Below are 24,434 nucleotides of genomic sequence, written 5' to 3'. Positions count from 1 at the left end.
CTTCCAACTGGCTTTCAGAGTTCCCCAAAGCTGGTTCTCTGTGTATGTCAGTACACTGCTGTGCATTTCCATACACCAACTGCACCATACTGACAGGTGCAGTCTCTCCCATTGTCCCATGACAATACCCTCTAGCCTCCTTGGAACAGATGATTACATTTGGCCCTACATTATAACCCAAGACGATGATAGAACTGGGTGCTTCAGGAAGCCAGAGGAGAGGGAAGAAGCGTGGGTGGCCCATTCTGGAGTGCAGTGGTATGATCATAGCTACTGCAGCTTTCAACTCCTGGGCTCAAGCAATCCTCCCACCTCAGTCTCCCAAATACCTGGGACTACAGGTGTGTGCCACTATGCCTGGCTAATTTTCATTTTTGTAGAGATGGACTTTCACTTTTGTTCCCCAGGCTCAGCTTCTAAATCAGGAGTATCTAATCTTTTGGCTTCCCTGGGCAACATTGGAAGAATTGTCTTGGGTCACACAAAATACACTAACAATGGCTGATGAGCTAAAAAATAATAATAATGGCCGGGTGCGGTGGCTCACTCCTGTAATCCCAGCACTTTGGGAGGCCGAGGCGGGTGGATCACGAGGTCAGGAGATCGAGACCATCCTGGCTAACACGGTGAAACCTCGTCTCTATTAAAAATACAAAAAATTAGCCGGGCGTGGTGGTGGGTGCCTGTAGTCCCAGCTACTCAGGAGGCTGAGGCAGGAGAATGGCATGAACCCGGGAGGCGGAGTTTGCAGTGAGCCAAGATAGCGCCACTGTACTCCAGCCTGGGTGAAAGAGCGAGACTCCTTCTCAAAAAAAAAAAAATAATAATAATAATAAAAAATAAATACATCTCTTAATTTTTTTTTTTCTTGACACAGTCTCGCTCTGTCACCCAGGCTGGAGTGCAGTTACGTGATCTTGGCTCACTGCAACTTCTGCCTCCCAGGTTCAATGATTTTCCCCGCCTCAGCCTCCCAAGTAGCTGGGACTACAGGTATGAGCCACTATGCCTGACCATGTCTGGCTAATTTTTTTTTTTTTTTTTTTGAGACAGTCTTGCTCTGTCGCCCAGGCTGGAGTGCAGTGGTACAACCTCAGCTCACCGCAACCTCTGCCTCTGGGGTTCAAGCGACTGTCCTGCCCCAGCCTCCTGAGAAGCTGGGATTATAGGCCTGCACCACCACACCTGGGTAATTTTTGTATTTTTAGTAGAGACAGGTTTTCGCCATGTTGGCCAGGCTTGTCTTGAACTCCTGACTTCAAGTGATTCATCCACCTCGGCCTCCCAAAGAACTGGGATTACAGGCATGAGCCACCGTACCAGCCCTCTACACCTGGCTAATTTTTGTATTTTTTGTAGGGACAGGGTTTCATCCTGTTGGCCAGGTTGGTCTCTATCTCCTGGCCTCAGGTGATCCACCCACCTTGGCCTCCCAAAGTGTTGGGATTACAAGCATGAGCCACTGCACCTGGCCTCATAATGTTTTAAGAGTTTACAAATTTGTAGGCCAGGCGCGGTGGCTCACACTTGTAATCCCAGCACTTTGGGAGGCTGAGGCGGGCGGATCACGAGGTCAGGAGATCGAGACCACAGTGAAACCCCATCTCTACTAAAAACACTAAAAATTAGCCGGGCGTGGTGGCGGGCGCCTGTAGTCCCAGCTACTCGGAAAGGCTGAGTCCCCAGCCTCTCTCGGAGAGGCTGAGGCAGGAGAATGGCATGAACCCAGGAGGCGGAGCTTGCAGTAAGCCGAGATCGCGCCAATGCACTCCAGCCTGGGTGACAGAGCGAGACTGTCTCAAAAAAAAAAAAAAAAAGTTTACAAATTTGTTTTAGGCCACATTCAAAGCCGTCCTGAGCTGCATGCAGCGGACAAGCTTGCTCTACATGGTTGTGTCCTATGGGCAACTGGGAGATGAAGGGATGAGTGATCTATGTAAGGAAGGTATCTATCTACTCTTTTATCTTTTTCTTTAGGTACAGTGGGGTAAACAGACTATGGGTTAAGTTTTGTATCCTTTTGTTTTTTTTTTTGAGACAAGAGTCTTGCTCTGACACCCAGGCTGGTATGCGGTGGTGCAATCTCAGTTTACTGCAACCTCCGTCTCCCAGGTTCAAGTGATTCTCCTGCCTCAGCCTCCCGAGTAGCTGGGACTACAGGCGTGTGCCACCAAGCCCGGCTAATTTTTTGTACTTTTAGTAGAGATGGGGTTTCACCGTGTTAGCCAGGATGGTCTCGATCTCCTGCCCTCGTGATCCACCCAACTCGGCCTCCCAAAGTGCTGGGATTACAGGCATGAGCCACTCCACCTAGCCTCCCATCCCCCCCTTTTTTTTTTGAGACAGAGTCTCACTGTTACCCAGGCTGGAGTGTAGTGGCGTGATCTCGGCTCACTGCAACCTCTGCTTCCCAGATTCAAGTGATTCTCCTGTCTCAGCCTCCCAAGTAGCTGGGATTACAGGCACATGCCACCACACCTGGCTAATTTTTGTATTTTTAGTAGAGACAGGTTTCACCATGTTGGCCAGGCTGGTCTTGAACTCCTGACCTCAAGTGATCCGCCCGCCTCGGCCTCCCAAAGTGCTGGGATTACATGAGTGAGCCACCGTGTCCAGCCAGTGTTGTATCCTTTCAACCGGTCCAGAAAGCTGTACAGTATTCACAACAAGCTTGAGAGTTAATTATGTCTTTGATAAAAGACTCAAATCCAGAACTGGGGCTGAAAAAAAAATTCAATGAAAGACTGTTTCATAGGGTATAAAAAGACAGATGCAACCATACATTTAATTTTTAAAAATGGAATATATCTTACATAAGGATTTTGTGAAAAATCTTATACCTATCTGAGTATTACAGAAGATGCATATATACCTTCCATAGCTCATGGAGGAAAGAGTGTATAAACAATTTTGATAAGGAGTTGAAAAACAATTTGAAAATAGTTTATAAAGAGAGAATCAGGAGGCAGAAAAAGCTTCAAGAGGCATGGTCTTCAGAAATTGTTCTGGAACGCTGTTTCACTTGTATCGATGTCATGTTCCTGGATGAGAGAATAAGACACAGAATTTTAGTATTTCAGTATAAAGCCTGAAATGTAAACTCTTCAGTGCTTTGGAATTTAGAGATTCTGAATCTTCATTAATTAGGACATATACATAATATCTGGCTTTAGGGCTGAATCCAACCCAAGGATCAAATTTTGATCCTTTTGCCCTACCAGGGCAGGGCTTGTGACCACTGCCAACCAACCACCATGATGAGTAACAAACAGAGTTGAAAGCACTGGTGCGAAGACCACACCAGACTTCTTACAATGGCCTTGGGTGCCTGTCCTAGCATGCCACCAGAGTGAGTACTGCTGGGAACCTACCTGACCTCCCATCCCATCATTCACTGCTGAGCAGCCACATCAAAACCCTCATCTCTGGGTTCCCTTCATGGATGGCACTTAGACCACGGTAACTGCCCATACACTTCTGTCTCCCACTACACAGAGCTCTGAAAGGCACAGCAAGGACCACACTCATCTTGTTCACTGCTATGGCCCCAGCCTCCAGCACCATGCTAGAGGTGGAGAGTAAAACACTGCCAAATGAGCATCTGGCACAGCCAGCTTCCTTCCAGGAGAGGCTCAGAACCTAATTGGTCTTTCCACTCAGCATCTGGAATCCTAAGCTTGAATTTTGCCTGCTTACATTAAACAACAAAACACTCTTTTTTTTGCTGCAAAAGTGACACAGTCACTATAGAATTTTTTTTTTTTTTTTGAGACGAGTCTCGCTCTGTCGCCCAGGCTGGAGTGCAGTGGCGTGATCTCGGCTCACTGCAAGCTCTGCCTCCCGGGTTCATGCCATTGTCCTGCCCCAGCCTCCCGAGTAGCTGGGACTACAGGTGCCCACCACCACGCATGGCTAATTTTTTTTGTATTTGTAGTGGAGACGGGGTTTCACATGTTAGCCAGGATGGTCTCGATCTCCTGACCTCATGATCCTCCTGCTTCAGCCTCCCAAAGTGCTGGGATTACAGGCGTGAGCCACCGCGTCCGGCCCACTATAGAAATTTTAATAAAGAAGGAAAATAAAAATTAAACACTATCTTTTTTTTTTTTTTTTTTAAAGACAGGGTCTCACTCTATCACCCAGGATGGAGTGCAGTGGCACGATCACCGCTCACTGCAACCTCAACCTCCCCAGGCTCAGATGATCCTCCCACCTCAGCCTCCCAAGTAGCTGGAACTACAGGTGCACACCACCACACCTGGCTAATTTTTGTATTTTTTTATGGATGTGGAGTTTCTATTGCCCAGGCTGGAATAGAACTCCTGGGCTCAAATGATTCACCTACCTTGGCCCCCCAAAGTGCTGGGATTGCAAGCGTGAACCACTGTGCCCAGCCCAAGGATAAATATCTTTTTTTTTGGAGGGGGACAGAGTCTTACTCTGTCACCCAGGCTGGAGTACAGTGGCATGATCTCGGCTCACTGCAAACTCTGCCTCCCGGGTTCACGTCATTCTCCTGCCTCAGTCTCCTGAGTAGCTGGGACTACAGGCACCCGCCAACACACCCGGCTAATTTTCTGTATTTTTAGTAGAGACGGGGTTTCACTGTGTTAGCCAGTATGGTCTCGATCTCCTGACCTCGTGATTCACCTGCCTTGGCCTCCCAAAGTGCTGGGATTACAGGCTTGAGCCACTGCACTGGGCCCCAAGGATAAATATCTTTATTTTTTTTTTATTATGTGAAATAATTCTATGTGTGTATTGTGTGTATTCTGTAAAGAAAGTAGAATCTCTCTATATACTGTTCTTTAGTCTCTCCTCACCCCATATTTACTGTATCACGAATGTATTCCCAAGTCCTTAAACTTTTTTTTTTTTTATTTTGAGTCTTACTCTGTTGCCCAGGGTGGAGTACAGTGGTGCAATCTTGGCTCACTGCAACCTCCGCCTCCCAGGTTCAAGTGATTCTCTTGCCTCAGCCTCCTGAGTAACTGGGACTACAGGCACAGGCCACCACACCAAGCTAATTTTTTTATTTTTAGTAGAGATGGGGTTTCATTATGTTGGCCAGGCTGGTCTCGAATTCCTGACCTCAAGTGATCTGCCCACCTCAGCCTCCCAAAGTGTTGGGATTACAGACGTGAGCCACAGCGCCTGGCCCAAGTCCTTAAACATTTTTATTTTTATTTTTTATTTATTTTTTTGAGATGGAGTCTCACTCTGTCTCCCAGGCTGGAGTGCAATGGCACGTTCTCGGCTCACTGCCAACCTCTGTCTCCCTGGTTCAAGCAATTCTCCTGCCTCAGCCTCCTGAGTAGCAGGGACTACAGGCGCACGCCACCACACCTGGCTAATTTTTGTATTTTTAGTAGAGATGAGGGTTCACCATGTTGGTCAGGCTAGTCTTGAACTCTTTACCTCGTGATCCACCCGCCGCAGCCTCCCAAAGTGCTGGGATTACAGGCGTGAGCCACCATTCCCGGCCAAACATTTTTAAAAACATTTTTAAACTTATGGATGTACCCTAGGATACTTAACCAGTTCCCTATTGATGAAGAGTTTTCTTCTATAAAATAATGCGGCACTGAGAATCCTGGTTGATAAATCTGTACATATTCCGAATTATATTATTGAAACAAATTCTGAAGATTAGAATGGGTCAAAGGTATATACATTTTAGGGCTTTTCAACAGTATTATAAAAATATCACCAGACAAGTGGAACCAAATTATTCTCCCATCAGTAGTGTATGAATGCCTATTTACCAACGCTGGTTGGGCATTCAATTTTTGAAATCCTGTCAAGCAATGGAAAAAAGGCCAGGGATAATTTTAAAGTTCTTGGTCCTCAGTCAGAGAAAGATGATTTCTTTTTTTTTTTTTTTTTTTGAGACGGAGTCTTGCTCTGTCGCCAGGCTGGATGGAGTGCAGTGGTGTGGTCTTGGCTCACTGCAACCTCCGCCTCCCAGGTTCAAGCAATTCTCCTGTCTCAGCCTCCCGAGTAGCTGGGACTACAGGCATGCACCACCACGCCCAGCTAATTTTTGTATTTTTAGTAGAGATGGGGTTTCACCATGTTGGCCAGGATGGTCTCAATCTCTTGACTTTGTGATCTGCCCGCCTTGGGCTCCCAAGTGCTGGGATTACAGGTGTGGGCCACGGTGCCCGGCCTGAGAAAGATGATTTCTAACATAAGGTGATTCACCTCATGTTCTACGGCTCTGTCCTTTCCTCTGTTCTCTTGTCACACTGGCATCACTGCCGTTCATCAAGCATACCAGGCACAGCCTAGCCTTAGGACCTTTGCACACGTCTCCCCTCTGCCTGGGACACTCCTCCCCCAGATATCTGCATGGCTAAGTCCCTCAACACCTTCAAATCTTTGCTCCAATACAACTCTGCAATGAGACCCCCCCGATCTCCCTATTTAATACTCACCAGTCATCACGGCCACACTCAGCACACTTGATCTCTCTTACCACCCAGCTCTATTTTTTTTTTTTTTTTTTTTTTTTTGAGACAGAGTCTCTCTCACTCTCTTGCCCAGGCTGGAGTGCAGTGGTGCCATCGTGGCTCACTGCAACCTCTGCCTCCTGGGTTCAAGAGATTCCCCTGCCTCGGCCTCCCTAGTAGCTGGGATTACAGGCGTGCACCACCACGCCTGGTTAATTTTTATATTTTTAGTAGAGATGGAGTTTCACCATGTTGGCCAGGCTGGTCTCAAACTCCTGACCTTAGCTGAACCACCTGCCTCGGCCTCCCAAAGTGCTGGGATTACAGGTGTGAGCCACCACACCCAGTTGTTTTTTGTTGTTGTTGTTTTGTTTTGTTTTTGAGACAGTCTCACTGTTGCCCAGGCTGGAGTGCAATGGCACAATCTCAGCTCACCACAACCTCTGCCTTCTGGGTTCAAGTGATTCATCTGCCTCAGCCTCCCGAGTGGCTGGGATTACAGGCACGCACCATGATGCCTGGCTAATTTTTGTATTTTTAGTGGAGAGGGGGTTTCACCATGTTGGTCAGGCTGGTCTTGAACTCCTGACCTCGGGTGATCTGCCTACCTCAGCCTCCCGAAGTGTTGGGATTACAGGCATGAGCCACTGCGCCCGGCCTCCACTTCTTTTATACCAAAGCACTTACCATTTTCTAGCATCCTGTGTGACTCACTTATGTTTACTGCTTATTGTCTATATCCTCCAGCTAGTATATAGGTTCCATAAGTACAGGGTTTATTGTCTGTTTTGTTCACCTAGTAGATGCTTAATAAATATTTACAGGCTGAATCAACGTCATAAAACATGGCAAGCACAGTCCATGGAAGATACCAGTACTGGAGGGGCTCCCACTACACTGTGCCTTGTAGGCTCTGTACCTGGTTCAATTTCTTGAACTCCACCACTTGGAAGAAGACGTGCTCAAGGATATGTTTGGCATCCTGTTGGTCCTTTGGTAGTTTACTGGTTACTCCAAGAATATCACCACACTTCCTGACATAGAATTCCAGGTCTTCTTCAGTACCTAAGACAGTTGGAGTAGTAGTTAGATTAATTCTTAACTTCTGCCCTTCCCAAAGTACAGACTTAGTGTGTTTCAGGTATGCCCTATCATGTTTCCACATTTCCTAAGATCACGCACCTCTTCCTAAAGTAATGTGACTACAGGATTTCAACACTGAAAAACTCTAGAGCTCTCTAATGTGCTGCTTTTATAATAAAAGCACTCTTAATCAGAATAAAACTGGACTGGTACTGGCTTTCCTATTCCTCAGATCTAGTATTCCTACGTTAGAAAGAACAGCTGCAACAGTAGGAAATCAAATTATCATTCCCTGAATGCAACAAAGAGGACTATAGAAAAGCATATGGGTAATTAAAAATAGCATTTACTAAAACAATATTGTATTGGCTGGGTGTGGTGGCTCATGCCTGTAATCCCAGCACTTTGGAAGGCTGAAGCAGGTAGATCACTTGAGGTCAGGTGTTCAAGACCAGCCTGGCCAACATGGCAAAACCCCATCTCTACTAAAAATACAAAAATTAGCCGGATGTGGTGATGCAGGCCTGTAATCCCAGCTACTCAGGAGGCTGAGGCAGGAGAATCACCTGAACTCTGGAGATGGAGGTTGCAGTGAACAGAGATTGCGCCACTGCACTCCAGCCCGGGCAACAGAACAGACTCCATCTCAAACAAAACAAAAGAAAACAGCCGAGCGTGAAGGCTCACGCCTGTAATCCCAGCACTCTGGGAGGCCAAGGTGAGCGGATCACGAGGTCAGGAGTTTGAGGCCAGCCTGGCCAGCATGGTGAAACCCTGTCTCTACCAAAAATACAAAAAAATTAGCTGGGCATGGTGGTATGTGCCTGTAATCCCAGCTACTCGGGAGGCTGAGGTAGGAGAATTGCTTAACCCTGGGAGGCGGAGGTTGCAGTGAGCTGAGATCACGCCACTGCACTCCAGCCTGGGGGACAGAGCAAGACTCCGTCTCAAAAACAAAACAAGACTGGGCGTGGTGGCTCACGTCTGTAATCCCAGCACTTTGGGAGGCTGAGGCAGGTGGATCATCTGAGGCCGGGAGTTCGAGACCAGCCTGGCCAACATGGAGAAACCCTGTCTCTACTAAAAATACAAAATTAGCCAGGCGTGGTGGTGCATGCCTATAATCCCAGCTACTCAGGAAGGCTGAGGCAGGAGAATTGCTTGAACCCGGGAGACAGAGGTTACGGTGAGCTGAGGCTGTGGTGAGCCAAGATCGTGCCACTGCACTCCAGCCTGGGCAACAAGAGGAAAACTAGGTCTCAAAACAAAACAAAACAAAACCCCCCAAAACAAACAATATTATAGAAAGAAAATTAAAGAAAAAAATCACCCATAATTCCACCAACAACATAGCTCTGTGAAGCTATCCTCTGGAGCCCTACGTGTAGGATAGACAGCCATTACTGCACTTCTCACATTATACTGTAATTTCTTTCTTCCTTTTTTTTGAGACAAGGTTTGGCTCTATCACCCAGGCTGGAGTGCAGTGACATGATTTCAGCTCACTGCAACTTTCGCCTCCTGGGCTCAAACCATCATCCCACCTCAGCCTCCCAAGTAGGTTGGACTACAGGTGTGTACCACCACGCCTGGCTGATTTTTTGTATTGAGACGGGGTTTCACCATGTCGCCCAAGCTGGTCTCGAACTCATGAGCTCCAGCAATCCACCTGCTTTGGCCTCCCAAAGCGCTGGGCTTATAGGCGTGAGCCACTGCGCCCAGCTGTAATTTATTTATTCTCCTTCTGATTTGCATTTTAAGTTTTGATAGAAATGTATGTTTTTTACTAAGACATTCAAACCCACAGCTGCAATGTTTCATCCTAGTTCTACTGCCACCAACTACCTAGAATTATTATTGCTATGTATGCTTCTGTGTGTAAATGTAAGTTTTCACAAAAATGGGATCAAACTAGAATAGTTTTCTAAGTTGACTTCATCATTTAATGATGTATTATGGACATTCCGTATCAAAGTTTATGCCCTGCATTTTTTTTCTTTTCTTTTTTTTTTTTTTCAGATGGAGTCCCACTCTGTCACCCAGGCTGGAGTACAGTGGCGTGATCTTGGCCTACTGCAACCTCCACCTCCCGAATTCAAGCAATTCTCCTGCCTCAGCCTCCCAAGCAGCTGGGATTACAGGCACCCGCCACCATGCCTGGCTAATTTTTTTATTTTTTATTTTTAGTAGAGACAGGGGTTTTACCATCTTGGCCAGGCTGGTCTCAAACTCTTGACCTTGTGATCCACCCGCCTTGGCCTCCCAAAGTGCTGGGATTACAGGCATGAGCCACTGCGCCTGGCCTTTTCTTTTCTGAGATAGGGTCTTGCTCTGTCAACCAGGCTGGAGTGCAGTGGCACAATCTTAGCTCACTGCAGCCTTGACTTCCTAGGCTCAAGCAATCCTCCCACCTGGGCCTCCTGAGTAGCTGGTACTACAGGAGTGAGCCACCATGCCCGGCTAATTTTGTTTATTTTTCTATAGAGAAGAGGTCTCACAGTGTTGCCCAGGCTGGTCTCAAGTGATCCTCTTGCCTCAGCCTCCTAAAGTGCTGTGATTATAGGTGTGAGCCATTGCACCCAGGCTACATTTTTCTTTTAACAGGTATGTAATATTCTATCTTGTTTCTATTTATTTATTTTTCAGAAACAGGGTCCTCTGTCACCCAGGCTGGAGTGCAAGGTGTATCATAGCTCACTGCAGCCTCCAACTCTTGGGCCCAAGTGATCCTCCCACCTCAGCCTTCCAAGTAGCTAGGAATATAGAAATGCGTCACCACACCTGGCTACTTAAAAAAAATTTTTTTTTTTTTTAGACGGAGTTTCTCTCTTGTTGCGCAGGCTGGAGTGCAAAGGCACGATCTCGGCTCACCGCAACTTCCAACTCCTGGGTTGAAGCGATTCTCCTGCCTCAGCCTCCCGAGTAGCTGGGATTACAGGCATGCGCCACCACACCCAGCTAATTTTGTATTTTTAGTAGAGAAGGGGTTTCTCCATGTTGGTCAGGCTGGTCTTGAACTCCCAACCTCCGGTGATCTGCCCACCTTGGCCTCCCAATGTGCCGGGATTACAGGCATGAGCAACTGCACCCAGCCTTTTTTTTTGTTTTTTGAGCAAGGTCTCATTATTGTCCAAGCTGGTCTTGAAATCCCGGCCTCAACTGATCTTCCTGCCTTGGCTTTTCGAAGTGCTGAGATTACAGGCATGATCCACTGTGCCCAGGCAATTTTTTTTTTTTTTTGTAGAGATGGGGTCTATGTCACCCAGGCTTATTTCATACTCTTTTTAACCAGTCCCCCTAATGATGGATAGACCATTAGACTGTTTCCAATTTTTTGAATGCTATAATTAATATCTATATCTTTTTTGTTTTGCATTTCTACAAGGATTTCCATAGGACAGTTGCTAGAAACAGAAATGCCAAGTCAAAGCTTCTGCTTCTTCACTGTTCTGTGATTCCTCCTGGACTCATCACTATGTCCTGCTCATTTTTGACTGCCCAGGACGCACAGCAATGCCTGCCACAGAAGAGAGATGCAGTAAAGGTCTTTGTTTACACTGAACTGTTTCCATTTTGCTTCTTTCTGGGCTTTGGGCACATACAGATGTTGCTGACATAGCTGGTATCCTCTTGTACATACAGTTTTATATCTTGCTTTCTTCATTCAGGATTCTCTCTTAAATTCTGTCTGTGTCATATGTGTCATTCCCTAGCCTTTGTGAACCTCTTTTATAATGACTACATATTCTCCTACCAAATGATTGTGACGCAGTTTAAGACCATTACTCTGCTAGTGGACATTAAAGCTATTCCCAAATTTATAGTTTTTTTCTATTTTTAAAAATTGTTATTTTTTAAAAATATATTTTTAGAGACAGGGTCTTGCTATGTTGCCCAGACTGGTCTTAAATTCCTAAGTTCAAGCGATCCTCCTACCTCAGCCTCCCGAATTTATTGTATTTTTAAAATAAATAGTGTAGAAGTTGGCCGGACGCGGTGGCTCACGCCTGTAATCCCAGCACTTTGGGAGGCTGAGGCGGGTGGATCACCTGAGGTCTGGAGTTTTAGACCAGCTTGGCCAACATAGTAAAACCCCATCTCTACTAAAAACACAAAAATTAGCCATGCATGGTGGTGGGCACCTGTAATCCCAGCTACTTGGGAGGCTGAGGCAGGAGAATCGCTTGAACTCAGGAGGCAGAGGTTACAGCCAGCTGAGATGGCACTATTGCACCCAAGGCTGGGTGACAAGAGTGAAACTTTGTCTCAAAAAATATATATATAATCTCCTTAGATTAGACTCCCAGGAGTGGGGTCACTGCCTCAAAGTGGATCGTTAATTTTATGCCTCTGAGCATATATGTGCAGACCCATTTGCTGTGTTGGAGGCAATTCATGTCAGGAGCAGCCCCAGACCAAAAGTCAGGAGGACCACTCACCGTGGAGCTGTGTGCCCTGGGGCCTCATTTCTTCATCCATATGTCACAGTGGGCACACTTGGCTCTCTCTCAGATCCTGTCCAGTTTGAAGTCTCTATGATTCTTTGGGCCCTACTCAATTTCCTTATTTAGCTGCTCCTATGACCACTGACTGAGATTTGCTAAGTGGCAGCCAGGGTCAAGATTAATTCTATGGTCTCTCAATAGGTCAGAACTAAGGACTCACAGGGATCAAAGCTGAAACCTTTGGCTTTCTGCTTGGCACTATGTTCTAATTCACTGAACTAAATAGCCTCGAGAAGAACAACCAACATTATTTACATGACATAAATAAGAATGGTAAGTTTATACTCCTATTCATATTTTGTTTTCCCTAAACAAACTCTAAGCTTTCTCTCATAGCAATTCTCAGAAATTCATGATTAAATAAAACTCATAAGAGAAAACAAAGTTTAAAAGTTGGCCAAACTTAGGCTGGGCGTGGTGGCTCACGCCTGTAATCCCAGCACTCTGGGAGGCCAAGGCGGGCGGATCACCTGAGGTCAGGAGTCCGAGACCAGCCTGACCAATATGATGAAACCCCGTCTCTACTAAAAATACAAAAATTAGCCGGGCGTGGTGGCGCATGCCTGTAATCCCAGCTACTCAGGAGGCTGAGACAGGAGAATCGCTTGACCTGGGAGGCAGAGGTTGCAGTGAGCCGAGATCGCACCACTGCACTCCAGCCTGGGCAACAAGAGTGAAACTCCGTCTCAAAAAAAAAAAAAGTTGGCCAAACTTACACTTATTGGTAATCTGAGCCAGCCGTGCCTTCTCAGAGGAGAACGTTTCATCTAAATCAAATAGCTCCAGAGGAGGTGGTGGTAACTCCCGGAAACTGGGAGGAAAAACCTAAAATGAAATAAAGTCATCATTTAGAAATGAGGGAGGATAAGGTAAAGGAAATAAAGTCTCTCTAGAAAGAGCTTGTCCAAAGTCATAACTAACAGTGATGAGATACAAGGAGAATAAGGAAGTTCACATCCTTAATTCCTCAGTTGGGAACCACACCACACGGAAACCCCTACACAACAGTAACTCAGCTCTTCCCTGAGGATGAAATACCGAAACTCCCATCACCTCGTCTACCCTCACCCATTAGACCCATACCAAGAAAGATTATTAGCCCACTGTAAACAACCAAGTGGAACCAGCTCTAATTACCACTAAACTGACCAAGCTGACATACCAATGCTAATTAACTCAGAACGATGACACAAAGCTTGGGGCTTAGGTTTGTGTTGAACATTTGATTGTACAACTTGTTTCTCATTTAATCATAAGTATTTAGGGATGGAAGTTATTTGGAGAACCAGATGCAGATTAGTGTAGAAAGTATTGAACCTGGAGTCACATTTTGTAGGTATGAACCAATGGTATGCGGGTAAATGTTTAACTACTTTCAAAACAAAACAAAACTGAAGGCCTGTTTTGTAGCATTTACCATTTTCTGTAATGTAAATCCTCTCACCATGGCCAATTTCAAGCTACCAAGCAAGATCAAGCCAACTGGCTCATAACATTTCAGAATGTGGTGAGACAAGGTAATTTTAAAGGCAAGTTGAGTGACTGTTGGACTGAAATGTTGAAAAATAACCTATTTACACACATAACCATAACTATCCCTTGTGCTGTGAGAATTATGCTATGAATCAGGCCTGGACACCTGGAATGGCAGTACAAAGTTTTCTTCCTTTTTATCCAAGAAATCTCATATATGCCCTCCAACCCCACAAGATGGGAATAGGAAATGTTTAATAGCCAGAAGGCTCCACATCCTTGATTCCTCAATTTGGAAGCATACCACATGGAAGTCTCTATAGAACATTAACAAATTTGGTGTCCATGTATGTTTAGAGACAGAGCACTATGACTCCACAAGGAGTGCCACAAATGGCACATGGAAGGGACCACGGCGAAGGCCTGCTGACAAGATAAGGGCAACAGTGGGGCTCTGCAGTGGGATCCCCCAAGCACACCTACTCACCGCAGGCTGAAGGGTTGGCAGCGGCGTCTCAAACTGAGGCTGGATGAGCTGGAGTGGTTCATGTTTCACATTTAGCTGCTCGTGAGCCCTGTGTTCATAATCAAACAAAAAAGCAGGGATCAAGACACCATAGCACAGCATGTCTACCTGACCACACTGTGTTGTTCTCCATGAAATACAGTGGTTCAGTACTATTTTTAGAAATACCATTGGACCCAGCAATCCCATTACTGGGTATATACCCAAAGGAATATAAATCATTGTATTATAAAGACACATGCATGCATATGTTCACTGCAGCACTATTCACAATAGCAAAGACATGGAATCAACCCAAATGCCCATCAATGATAGACTGGATAAAGAAAATGTGGTGCATACCATGAATACTACACAGCCATAAAAAAGAATGAGATTGGCTGGGCGCAGTGGCTCACCCCTATAATCTTAGCACTTTGGGAGGCCGAGGTGGGTGGATCACCTGAGGTCAAGAGTTCGAAACCAGCCTGGCCAACATAGTGAAACCTTGTCTATACTAAAAATACAAAAATTAACCGGGTGTGGTGGCTGGCGCCTATAATCCCAGCTACTCAGGAGGCTGAGGCAGGAAAATCGCTTGAACCAAGGAGGCGGAGGTTGCAGTGAGCAGAGATCGTGCGATTGCACTCCAGCCTGGGCAAGAGAGCAAAAATTCTGTCTCAAAAAAAAAAGAAAGAAAAAGAAAAAAAAAAGAATGAGATCATGTCCTTTGCCAGGGACATGGATGGCGCTAGAGGCCATTATCCTAGCAAACTCACACAGGAAGAGAAAACCAAATACCACATGTCCTTTTTTTTCTTCTCTCTCTTTTTTTTGGAGACAGAGTCTTGCTCTGTCACCTAGTCTAGAGTGCAGTGGCGCGATCTCAGCTCACTGCAACCTCTGCCTGCCAGGTTCAAGTGATTCTCCTGCCTAAGCCCCCCAAGTAGCTGGGATTACAGGCACGCGCCACCACACCCAGCTAATTTTTGTATTTTTAGTAGAGATGGGGTTTCACCATGTTGGTCTGGCTGGTCTTGAACTCCTGACCTCGTGATCCACCCGCCTCAGTCTCCCAAAGTGCTGAGATTACAGGCATGAGCCACCGCACCCAGCCTACCACATGTCCTTATAAGTGGGAGCTAAATGATGAGAGCACACAGACACATAGGAGAGAATACACACTGGGGCCTATAGAAGGTTGGAGGGTGGGAGGAGGGAGAGGATCGTGAAAAATAACTAATGGATACTAGGCTTAATGCATGGGTGATGAAATAATCTGTACAACAAACCCCCATGACACAAGTTTACCTAGGTAACAAATCTGTACTTGTACCCCTGAACTTAAAAGTTAAAAAAAAAAAACCTCATAAAATAATATCAATGTTAATCAACTCTCTAAATAGAATACGCCTTCTAACTTACATAGATTACATAGTTAAATCTTTTTTCATTTTAGATCAGAATATGTTAACGTATTTCAATGGGATTTCAATGAAATATTTTAATGGGATTTAATTTCATGGCAGTTAGTCTAGTTTCTGTCTGTTTCAGATACTCATGTAGATATGTAGTGTTTCACTTTCTTTGGTGACTGGTTGAAATTCTGAATTTTTTTCTTTGATTTAGTGCAAAGGTTTGAGATTTCCCCTTCCAAAATAATAATACCTATATTAATTCCAACTTTGAAATTTGAATTTATTCTTCCCATATCACTCATATGCATCCATATGTTTAAAGTATTATGTGCTTTATCTTTTTTCTTCTTCGATTTTTTAATTTTTTTCATTTATGCACAAAAACCACAATCTAAACACTGACTTTGAGATAAATTTTGACTCTGTCACCCAGGCTGGAGTGCAGTGGTACGATCATAGCTCATTTTAATCTTGAACTCCTGGACTCTAGCTAGCAATCATCCTACCTCAGCCTCCTGAGTAGCCAGGACTACGAGCAAGTGTGCACCACCATGCCTTGCTAATTTTTAAAAAAAATTTTAGTAGGGACAAGAGCTCACTATGTTGCCCAGGCTGGTCTCGAACCCCTGGCCTCAAGAGGTCCTCCTGTTTCAGCTTCCCAAAGTGATGGGATTACATGCGTGAGCCACCGCACCCAACCTTTTCTTTTTAAATCAGTTTCTGGTATTGAGATTTGTCCAAAGATGGAAATTGATTTCCTGGGAATGAGGGTCTTCCTCACTCTACAGCTACTTCAATCTTAAATTTTCTTTTGATTGGTATTAACTGCTCACCTAAGGCAGCCAAATTCTCTTTTATTTATTTTTTTGAGACAAAGTCTCACTCTGTTGCCCAGGCTGGAGTGCAGTGGTGCGATCTCAGCTCACTGCAACCTCTGCCTCCCGGGTTCAAGCGATGCTCCTGCCTCAACCTCCCGAGTAGCTAGGACTACAAACGCGTGCCACCATGCCTAGCAAATTTTTGTATTTTTAGTAGAGATGGGGTTTCACCATGTTGGACAGGCTGGTCTCGAACTCTGACCTCGTGATCCACCCACCTCAGCCTTCCAAAGTGCTGGGATTACAGGTGTGAGCCACTGTGCCCAGCCCCAAATTCTGTCTTAATCATAGTGGATTACAAATAATAGTTAATACATGATTTGAAAGATAAATAATTTTGACCTATTTTTTTTGAGACGGAGTTTCGCTCTTGTGGCCCAGGCTGGAGGACAATGGCGCGATCTCTGCTCACTGCAACCTCTGCCTTCCGAGTTCAAACGATTCTCCTGCCTCAGCCTCCCAAGTAGCTGGGATTACAGACATGCGCCACCATGCCCGGCTAATTTTGTATTTTTAGTAGAGACGGGGTTTCTCTATGTTGGTCAGGCTGGTCTCTAACTCCCGATCTCAGGTGATCCGCTCACCTCGGCCTCCCAAAGTGCTGGGATTGACAGGCGTGAGCCACCAAGCCCGGCCAATTTTGACTTTTAAAAAGTTAAAGCTATGAATACAATAAAGTCCAAATTAAAAAGAGACAAAAGACCAAATGTGTTGTTATAAATAATGTAATGATCCTTTCAGGAATCTTCTCTACCGTATCATACATTACTCATTGAGAACTGAAAAGAAACATTTCTTTCAAGTTTCATATCAGGTTTCTCCTAAATAAGCTTTTTGTTTTTGCCTGATGGACACAGTGCATCTTGCAACTCCTGTGTTTTTTTTATTTCTTTTCACCATTAAGAGATAGGAGTCAAATCTGATATCTGTTTCTGGCAAGTAAACAGATCTGTATGATGTGCACTTCTGTGTGCTCATTCAACAAATAATTACTGAATATCCACTATGTACCAGGCAGTTCTACACATGAGGAGTACAGCAACAGTAAAAGAAGATGCCAAGGCAGGCCATCACGGAACTTACATTGTAGGGGGAGGGGAGGCACACACTAAACAAAAAAACTAGTAAGATGTCAGGAACTGGCCGAGTGCGGGGGCTCATGCCTGCAATCCCAGCACTTTGGGAGGCTGAGGTGGGTGGATCACCTGAGGTCAGGAGTTGGAGGCCAGCCTGGCCAACATGGTGAAACACCATCTCTATTAAAAATACAAAAATTAGTTGGGCGTGGTGGCGTGTGCCTGTAATCCCAGCTACTCGGGAGGATGAGGCAGGAGAATTGCTTGAACCCGGGAGGCGGAGGCTGCAGTGAACTGAGACCGCACCACTGCACTCTAGACTGGGAGACAGAGCAAGACTCTGTCTCAGAAAAAGAAAAAAAAAAAAGATGTCAGGAACTGATAAGTATTAAGAAGATAAATAGGCTAGGCGCAGTGGCTCACGCCTGTAATCCCAGCACTCTGGGATGCCGAGGCAGGCAGATCACCTGGGGTTGGGAGTTCAAGACCAGTCTGACCAACAGGGAGAAACCCCGTCTCTACTAAAAATACAAAATTAGCCAGGTGTGGTGGCGCATGCCTGTAATCCCAGCTACTCAGGAGGCTGAGGCAGGAGAATCGCTTGAACCCGGGAGGCGGATGTTGTGGTGAGCGGAGATCGTGCCATTGCACTCCAGCCCGGGAAACAAGAGCGACACTCCGTCTTAAAAAAAAAAAAAGACAAATCAGAGGAGAAAGAGACAGGGAAGGGGAAGGGGCAGGGAGTGTGGCTTGTCAGAGGAGCCCTGAGTGAGGGAGGGGGGAAGTCATGCAGTTATCTTCAAAAGTGTCCCTGGCAGAGGCAAGAGCAAGAACAGGCAGAAGGGTGCCTGGCATTTTCACAGAATAGCAGGCCAGCCAGAGTGACTCCAGCAGAGGATCAGTGTTAGGAGCGAGCCTACAGAGCTGAGCTCATCTTACCCCTGCATTATTTTTCTATTGTGGCTTCTCCTTTGCCTTCATTCTCTCAAACATTCATGTTATCCTTTTGCATTGTATGCAATTTTTTAAGCTGGCTAAACTTTTCTGGGGGAGAGGCAAAGTAAAATATCGTCATCCAGTTTAAATTGTACATATATTTGTGGCCCTTCAAAGTTAACCTAGAAAACCAAATGCCAATGAGTGGACAAAGATCATGGCAGCTTTTTTCTATGAGTGAGGTCTGTGACTGCAGAAAGATGAGCTCACTGCTGTTACCTCCTCCACTATTTCCAGGTGCTTGGGGAGAATCTTTCCTAGCACTGAGCAGCAGATCTCCACAGAGGGAAGAGAAATAACTTTTATCAAGCACCTGCTATATGCCATGTATTATGCCACCCCTGTGTTAGGCACTTAAACTTATTTCATTTAATCCTCAATACAACTGTGGAAAGTGGGATAATCTCTTATAGAAGAAACTGAGGTACAGGAATGATAAACAGTAGCTTCCCAAAGTCATATGGTTAAGATGGGACAAAGGCAAGATCAGAACTCAGACGTAGCCAATCTCTGCCAACCAGAATCTTTACTTTGGTCTGCCCCAAAATCAAAAGTGATTAGGGGCAGTTTTAAACTAAAATCCTTACTACCTGCTCACAAAGAATCCTGCTGCTGAGTCCTAGCCTCGGCTATCCCAGCTGTGAATTTATTTCCGCTTTCTGTCCCCAGAGAGAGCTGACTGTGCTGGAGCAAAGGCTTTGTCCCATTAAGTCTTCCCTTCCTCCACTCTGCTCACCACCTGCCCTAATTATCCTCCTACCATTAGCCAACATGGCTTGATGGGAACTGGGTAAGGGACTGGAGAAACTCATCTTAAAACCAAGGGAAGAACAGACGCAAAAGCTAAATATACATCTGTGAAATGGCGCTGAACTACATCTTTCAGGAATGGCCTGACCTCTGGCACTGCGTTTTCACCACTCCATGTTTCAAGCCGCAGCCCATCAGACCATGAACTCTAAGGGCAGGGACTCCACACCATCTGCCTCTACCTCATACTCCACAGGCATTGATAAACACCCAATGGACAAATGAAATTACTTCAGAGCAACACCCTGTAGTTGACATAGATATTTAAAGCCTAACTGAATTTTAACTCAGAAAAGATAAACTATTGAAAGATGTTACTAGCAAATAAAAATATCTGAGCTTACCACATAGACACCAGAAGCCAGTAACTACTGGCCTCTGCTGTGGTATGTAAGACAAATACAAGAGTTGTCTAAGTCTCTGAAACATCCACTATTTGACTCTGCTGACACTAAGATAGTAGGCAGTTCCAATTAATCCTTCATTTAACACTGAAGAGTTATCATAATGATCTGGTTTAAACATATCAGGGGAGAATTAGGCCAAAACAGCAGAAGCTGGTCAGACTGCAACTGGCTAGCAGAGTGGTCAGATGTATCTTTTTTTATTCTTAGAAAAGCCCTGAGCTGCAGAGGAGGAAGAGAACACCAGAGCTCAAAACCAAGCAAGTTAAGAGCCAAACATGCAGCCAGGAGCTACAGGATTTGTGATCGGGCTGTCACCTGTGGAAGGGGTGATGCAGATGTCACGCCCTGGTAGCTCTGGAGGCTTCGGTCCTGCTGTTTCTTAAAAGCACCCTCGCCTCCTACAGTAACACATTTTCAGATAATTTCTTCCAAGATTCAGAGTTAAAATTGCCTGGCTTCAAATTCAGGTCCCAATGAAAACTAGTTGTGTGATTTTGAGCAAATCACTTAATTTCTCTGTGCCTCAGCGTCCTCAGATGTAAAATGGAAATAACAACCTCACTGTGGTTGTTACATGATAATGCAAAGTACATAAACGTTAGTTGTTATTAATATTGAAGGAAGGGGAGATGAGAGGGGAGCTAAGGACAATTGTTAGTCAGGGCTTGATTAGTAGCTGTTTAACTTAGAGCAAATTGTCCCAAGCTTCAGCTTCTTAGAAGTTAACTATGGAGCTATGCTCTACTTTTCAGAATTGTTGTAAACAGTAAATGTGGTAGTATTTGCAGGCTCTTGGAAGAAAGTGGGGGTTCATTGTCTGTAAAACTTAAGTTGGGGCCGGGCTCGGTGGCTCACGCCTGTAATCCCAGCACTTTGGGAGGCCGAGGCAGGCGGATCACGAGGTCAGGAGATCTAGACCATCCTGGCTAACACAGTGAAACCCTGTCTCTACTAAAAATACAAAACATTAGCTGGGTGTGGTGGCAGGCGCCTGTAGTCCCAGCTACTCGGGAGGCTGAGGCAGAAGAATGGTGTGAACCGGGGAGGCGGAGCTTGCAGTGAGTTGAGATCGCGCCACTGCACTCCAGCCTGGGTGACAGGGCAAGACTCCATCTCAAAAAAACAAAACAAAACAAAACAAAAAAACAAAAACGTACAACAGAGCTTTTGGATATGATGTATAAGGTTTTACAAAATAAGCTAATTAAAACCACAATTATAGCAGTTACTGTTTATACTAAAACATGCAACTAAATAATTCCTGGGCATTTACAAAAGATATTGCCCCTTCCTCTTTATACCACTTGCTTGACAAAATCACAATGGTTAAATCCATGTCTGGGCCCACTCTGCCGGCGGCTACATAGCTAAACAAGTTTGGAGGAAAACATACCACTCTACTGGTTTGTAGAACTTTAGATCCAAAACCTCTAACCTCCAGTGGGATTGGCAAATCCTTCTACAGAAACCTTGTCTACTCCCTCTCCCACTCCCCTAGAGGCCTAATATATGCCTTCTCTCCTAAATCTCCACTATCTCTTTGGCAATTTTTTTTTTTTGAGATGGAGTCTCGCTCTGTCTGTTGCCCAGGCTGGAATGCAGTGGCGCGATCTCGGCTCACTGCAACCTCCGCTTCCCAGGTTCAAGAGATTCTTCTGCCTCAGCCTCCTGAGTAGCTGGGACTATAGGCGCGCAACCACCAAGCTCGGCTGATTTTTGTGTTTTTAGTAGAGACGGGGTTTCACCATACTGGCCAGGCTGGTCTCAAACTCCTGACCTCGTGATCCGCTCGCTTCAGCCTCCCAAAGTGCTGGGATTACAGGTGTGAGCCATCATGTCCGGCTTCTTTGGTAATTTTTAACTGATGATCTTGTTTCCTATTTCATCAAAAGGACTGAAGCCCTGAGAACTTCCACAATCTTCAATCAACAACTTTTCTCATCCATCAGAGTCTGCACCCATGTTTCCTATCTGTTACCAACTGAATGATCCATGCTCCTGTCTAAAAGCTAAGACTGGGCCAGGCGTGGTGGCTCATGCCTGTAATCTCAGCACTTTGGGAGCCTGAGGCGGGTGGATCACTTGAAGTCAGGAGTTTGAGACCAGCCTGACCAACATGGTGAAACCCTGTCTCTACTAAAAATGTAACAATTAGCCAGGTGTGGTGGTGCACGCCTGTAGTCCCAGCTACTAGGGAGGCTGAGAGGTAGGAGGATCACTTGAACCTGAGAGGTGGAGGTTGCAGTGAGCCGAGATCGTGCCACTGCACTCCAGCCTGGGTAAAGAGTGAGACTGTATCTCAAAAAAAAAAAAAACAAAAAAAAAAACTCTCTCTCTCTCTCTCTATATATATATATGACATAATAAAAATAAAAGCGAAGGCCAGGCTGGGAATGGTGGCTCACATCTATAATCCAACACTTTGGGAGGCCAACGTGGGAGGACTGCTTGAGCCCAGGAGTTCCAGACCAGCCTGGGCAACAGTGAAACCTGTCTTTAAAAAAAAGAAAAAGAGCTAAGACCACTTACCAAACCCCCTTTCCCATTGTCTCTCGCTTACTCTCGTGTTTCACGCCAGGCATTTTCCTCGCTCTCTCCTACATTATCCATTTTTCTCTCTACTGGAACATTCCCACCAGTATAAAAATATCCTGTGACTTCTTCCATCCAAAAAATACCTTCTTGACCTTACTTCCTCCAGCTAGTTACTGACCCTGGCCCTTGCCCCTGCTCTGTTCCTCTCTGTAGCAAATACCTTAAAAGAGCTATCTATATTTGCTATGTCCAATTCTCTCTTAAACCAATTTCAAATAAGCTTTCACTCTCACCATGTCATAAAAAAGACCCTGTCTAGATCACCAGTGACCTCCATGTTGCTAAATCCAATGATAAATTCTCAACCCTCATTTTTTATGACCCATCAGAAGTATCTGACACAGCTGATTACCCTTTCCATCTTGACAGACTTTCTTTGCTTGGCTCTCAGAATACCATGCACTTGATTTTCTTCATCTCACACTGGCTGCTGCTTTTCCATCTCTTCTTTTGGCTTTTCTACTTCTTCCTTTCCTTTTTTTTTTTTTTTTTTCTGAGATGGAGTCTTGCTCTGTTGCCCAGGCTGGAGTCCAGTGGTGTGTTCTTGGCTCACTGCAACTTCTGCCTCCCGGGTTCAGGTGACTCTCCTGCCTTACCCTCCCAAGTAGCTGGGACTACAGGCATGTGCCACCATGCCTAGCTATTTTTTTTCTGTTTTTAATAGTGATGGGGTTTCACCATGTTGGCCAGGCTCGTCTCAAACTCCTGGCTTCAAGTGATCCACCCACCTCGGCCTCCCAAAGTGCTGGGATTACAGGCATGAGTCACCATGCCCAGCTGGCTTTTCTGTTTCTTCCTAAATTCTAAACTCTGGGGTGCCCCAGGGCTCAATAGATGGTCCTTTTTTCTTCTCTATCAACACTTATAACACTTTGTGAGCTCATCCAGTCACATGGCTTTACATACTATCTACCATATTTCATCAAATCTAAGAATCCACCATAATTTATGGTCCATTGAAAGAAAAAAATGCTAATTAAACTAATACATCATCTATTGTTAAGATTCATCCTGAAAAACAGAAAAAAAGGAAAAGAAAGAAAAAAAGGCAAAAAATAAGAAAAAAGATTCATCCTGATTTTATAGATTTGAAAATAGGACCAGGTGCTGTGGCTCATGCCTTTAATCCCAGCACTTTGGGAGGCCGAGGTAGGTGGATCACCTGAGGTTAGGAGTTCGAGACCAGCCTGGCCAACATGGTGAAACCCCGACTCTACTAAAAATACAAAAATAGCTGGGCATGGTGGTGCTACTCAGGAGGCTCAGGCAGGAGAACTGCTTGAGCCTGGGAGGCAGAGGTTGCGGTGAGCAGAGATTGCGCCACTGCACTCCAGCTTGGGCAAAAACAGTGAAATTCTGTCTCCAAAAAAAAAAAAAAGGAAAAGATGTATGCTTTAGATGAAATACAGATGTGCCCCCAAACTCCCAAATTAAATGTGTAGCTCAGATATCTCTTCTGACCACCAGGTTAACATATAAAACTGCTACTAAACATCATCTGGATACCTAATTGACATCTCAACTCCATATACCTCAAACTGAACTTCTGCTCTTCCTGCAAAATCTACTCGCAGTCTTTCTCAACTCAGTTATTGCAACTTTTTTTTTTTTTTTTTTTTGAGACAAGATCTGTCTCTGTTGACCAGGCTGGAGTGGGTCACTGCAGCCTTAACCTTTGGGGCTCAAGCAATCCTCCCACCTCAGCCTCCCAAGTAACTCATGCCTGAGTTACTGTGACAGGCCCTGCCTCCATTCTTGCTCCTTGACATTCGGGATATAAGGAAGTCATTATGCCATACCTCTGCTCAGAACTCTCAGTGGCTCCTCTTTTCACCCAGAGTGAAAGCCAAGGAAGTCCTTACAGAGGCAAACAAGTAGGCCAGGCCTGATCTCCCACCATTCTCACCCCTACTCACTCTGCAGTGGCCTTGTTGCTCTTCCTTGAATGTATCAGGCATTTCTCCGTCTTGCGGTCTTAGGACTGGCTGTTTCCTCTGCCCAGAATACTCTTCCCTCAGATAGCCGTAAGGCTAAATTCTTTACCTCCTTCAGGTTTTTCCTCAAATATCACCTTTTCAATAAAGCCATCCTGATCACCCTATTTTTTTTTTTTTTTTTTTTTTTTTTTGAGATGGAGTCTTCCTCTGTCGCCCAGGCTGGAGTGCAATGGTACAATCTCGACTCACCGCAATCTCTGCCTCCCGGGTTCAAACGATTCTCCTGCCTCAGCCTTTGA

At 45.3% G+C, this 24,434-nt stretch overlaps 1 protein-coding gene across 4 annotated transcripts in view; it reads right to left on the bottom strand.

The window, feature by feature from the left end:
* Window positions 1–2,752: 2,752 nt before the first annotated feature.
* The window catches only part of IFT52 (intraflagellar transport 52), a 54,437-nt gene continuing 32,755 nt past the window's right edge, over window positions 2,753–24,434 (bottom strand). For all 4 annotated transcript variants that reach the window (XM_054467298.2, XM_063659345.1, XM_063659344.1 and 1 more), the window contains 4 exons: window positions 14,001–14,088; window positions 12,757–12,865; window positions 7,372–7,517; window positions 2,753–3,041 (listed from right to left, as the gene is read on the bottom strand). In XM_054467298.2, the coding sequence (XP_054323273.1) occupies window positions 2,994–3,041; window positions 7,372–7,517; window positions 12,757–12,865; window positions 14,001–14,088 (391 nt within the window). In that variant the 3' untranslated portion in view covers window positions 2,753–2,993. The remainder of the gene's footprint in view (window positions 3,042–7,371; window positions 7,518–12,756; window positions 12,866–14,000; window positions 14,089–24,434) is intronic.

Source organism: Pongo pygmaeus, chromosome 21, assembly GCF_028885625.2.
Source record: "Pongo pygmaeus isolate AG05252 chromosome 21, NHGRI_mPonPyg2-v2.0_pri, whole genome shotgun sequence".
Classification (NCBI taxonomy): Eukaryota; Metazoa; Chordata; class Mammalia; order Primates; family Hominidae; genus Pongo; species Pongo pygmaeus.
The sequence above is the reverse complement of the archived record's forward strand: the minus strand, read 5'-3'. Positions and strand labels throughout refer to the sequence as shown.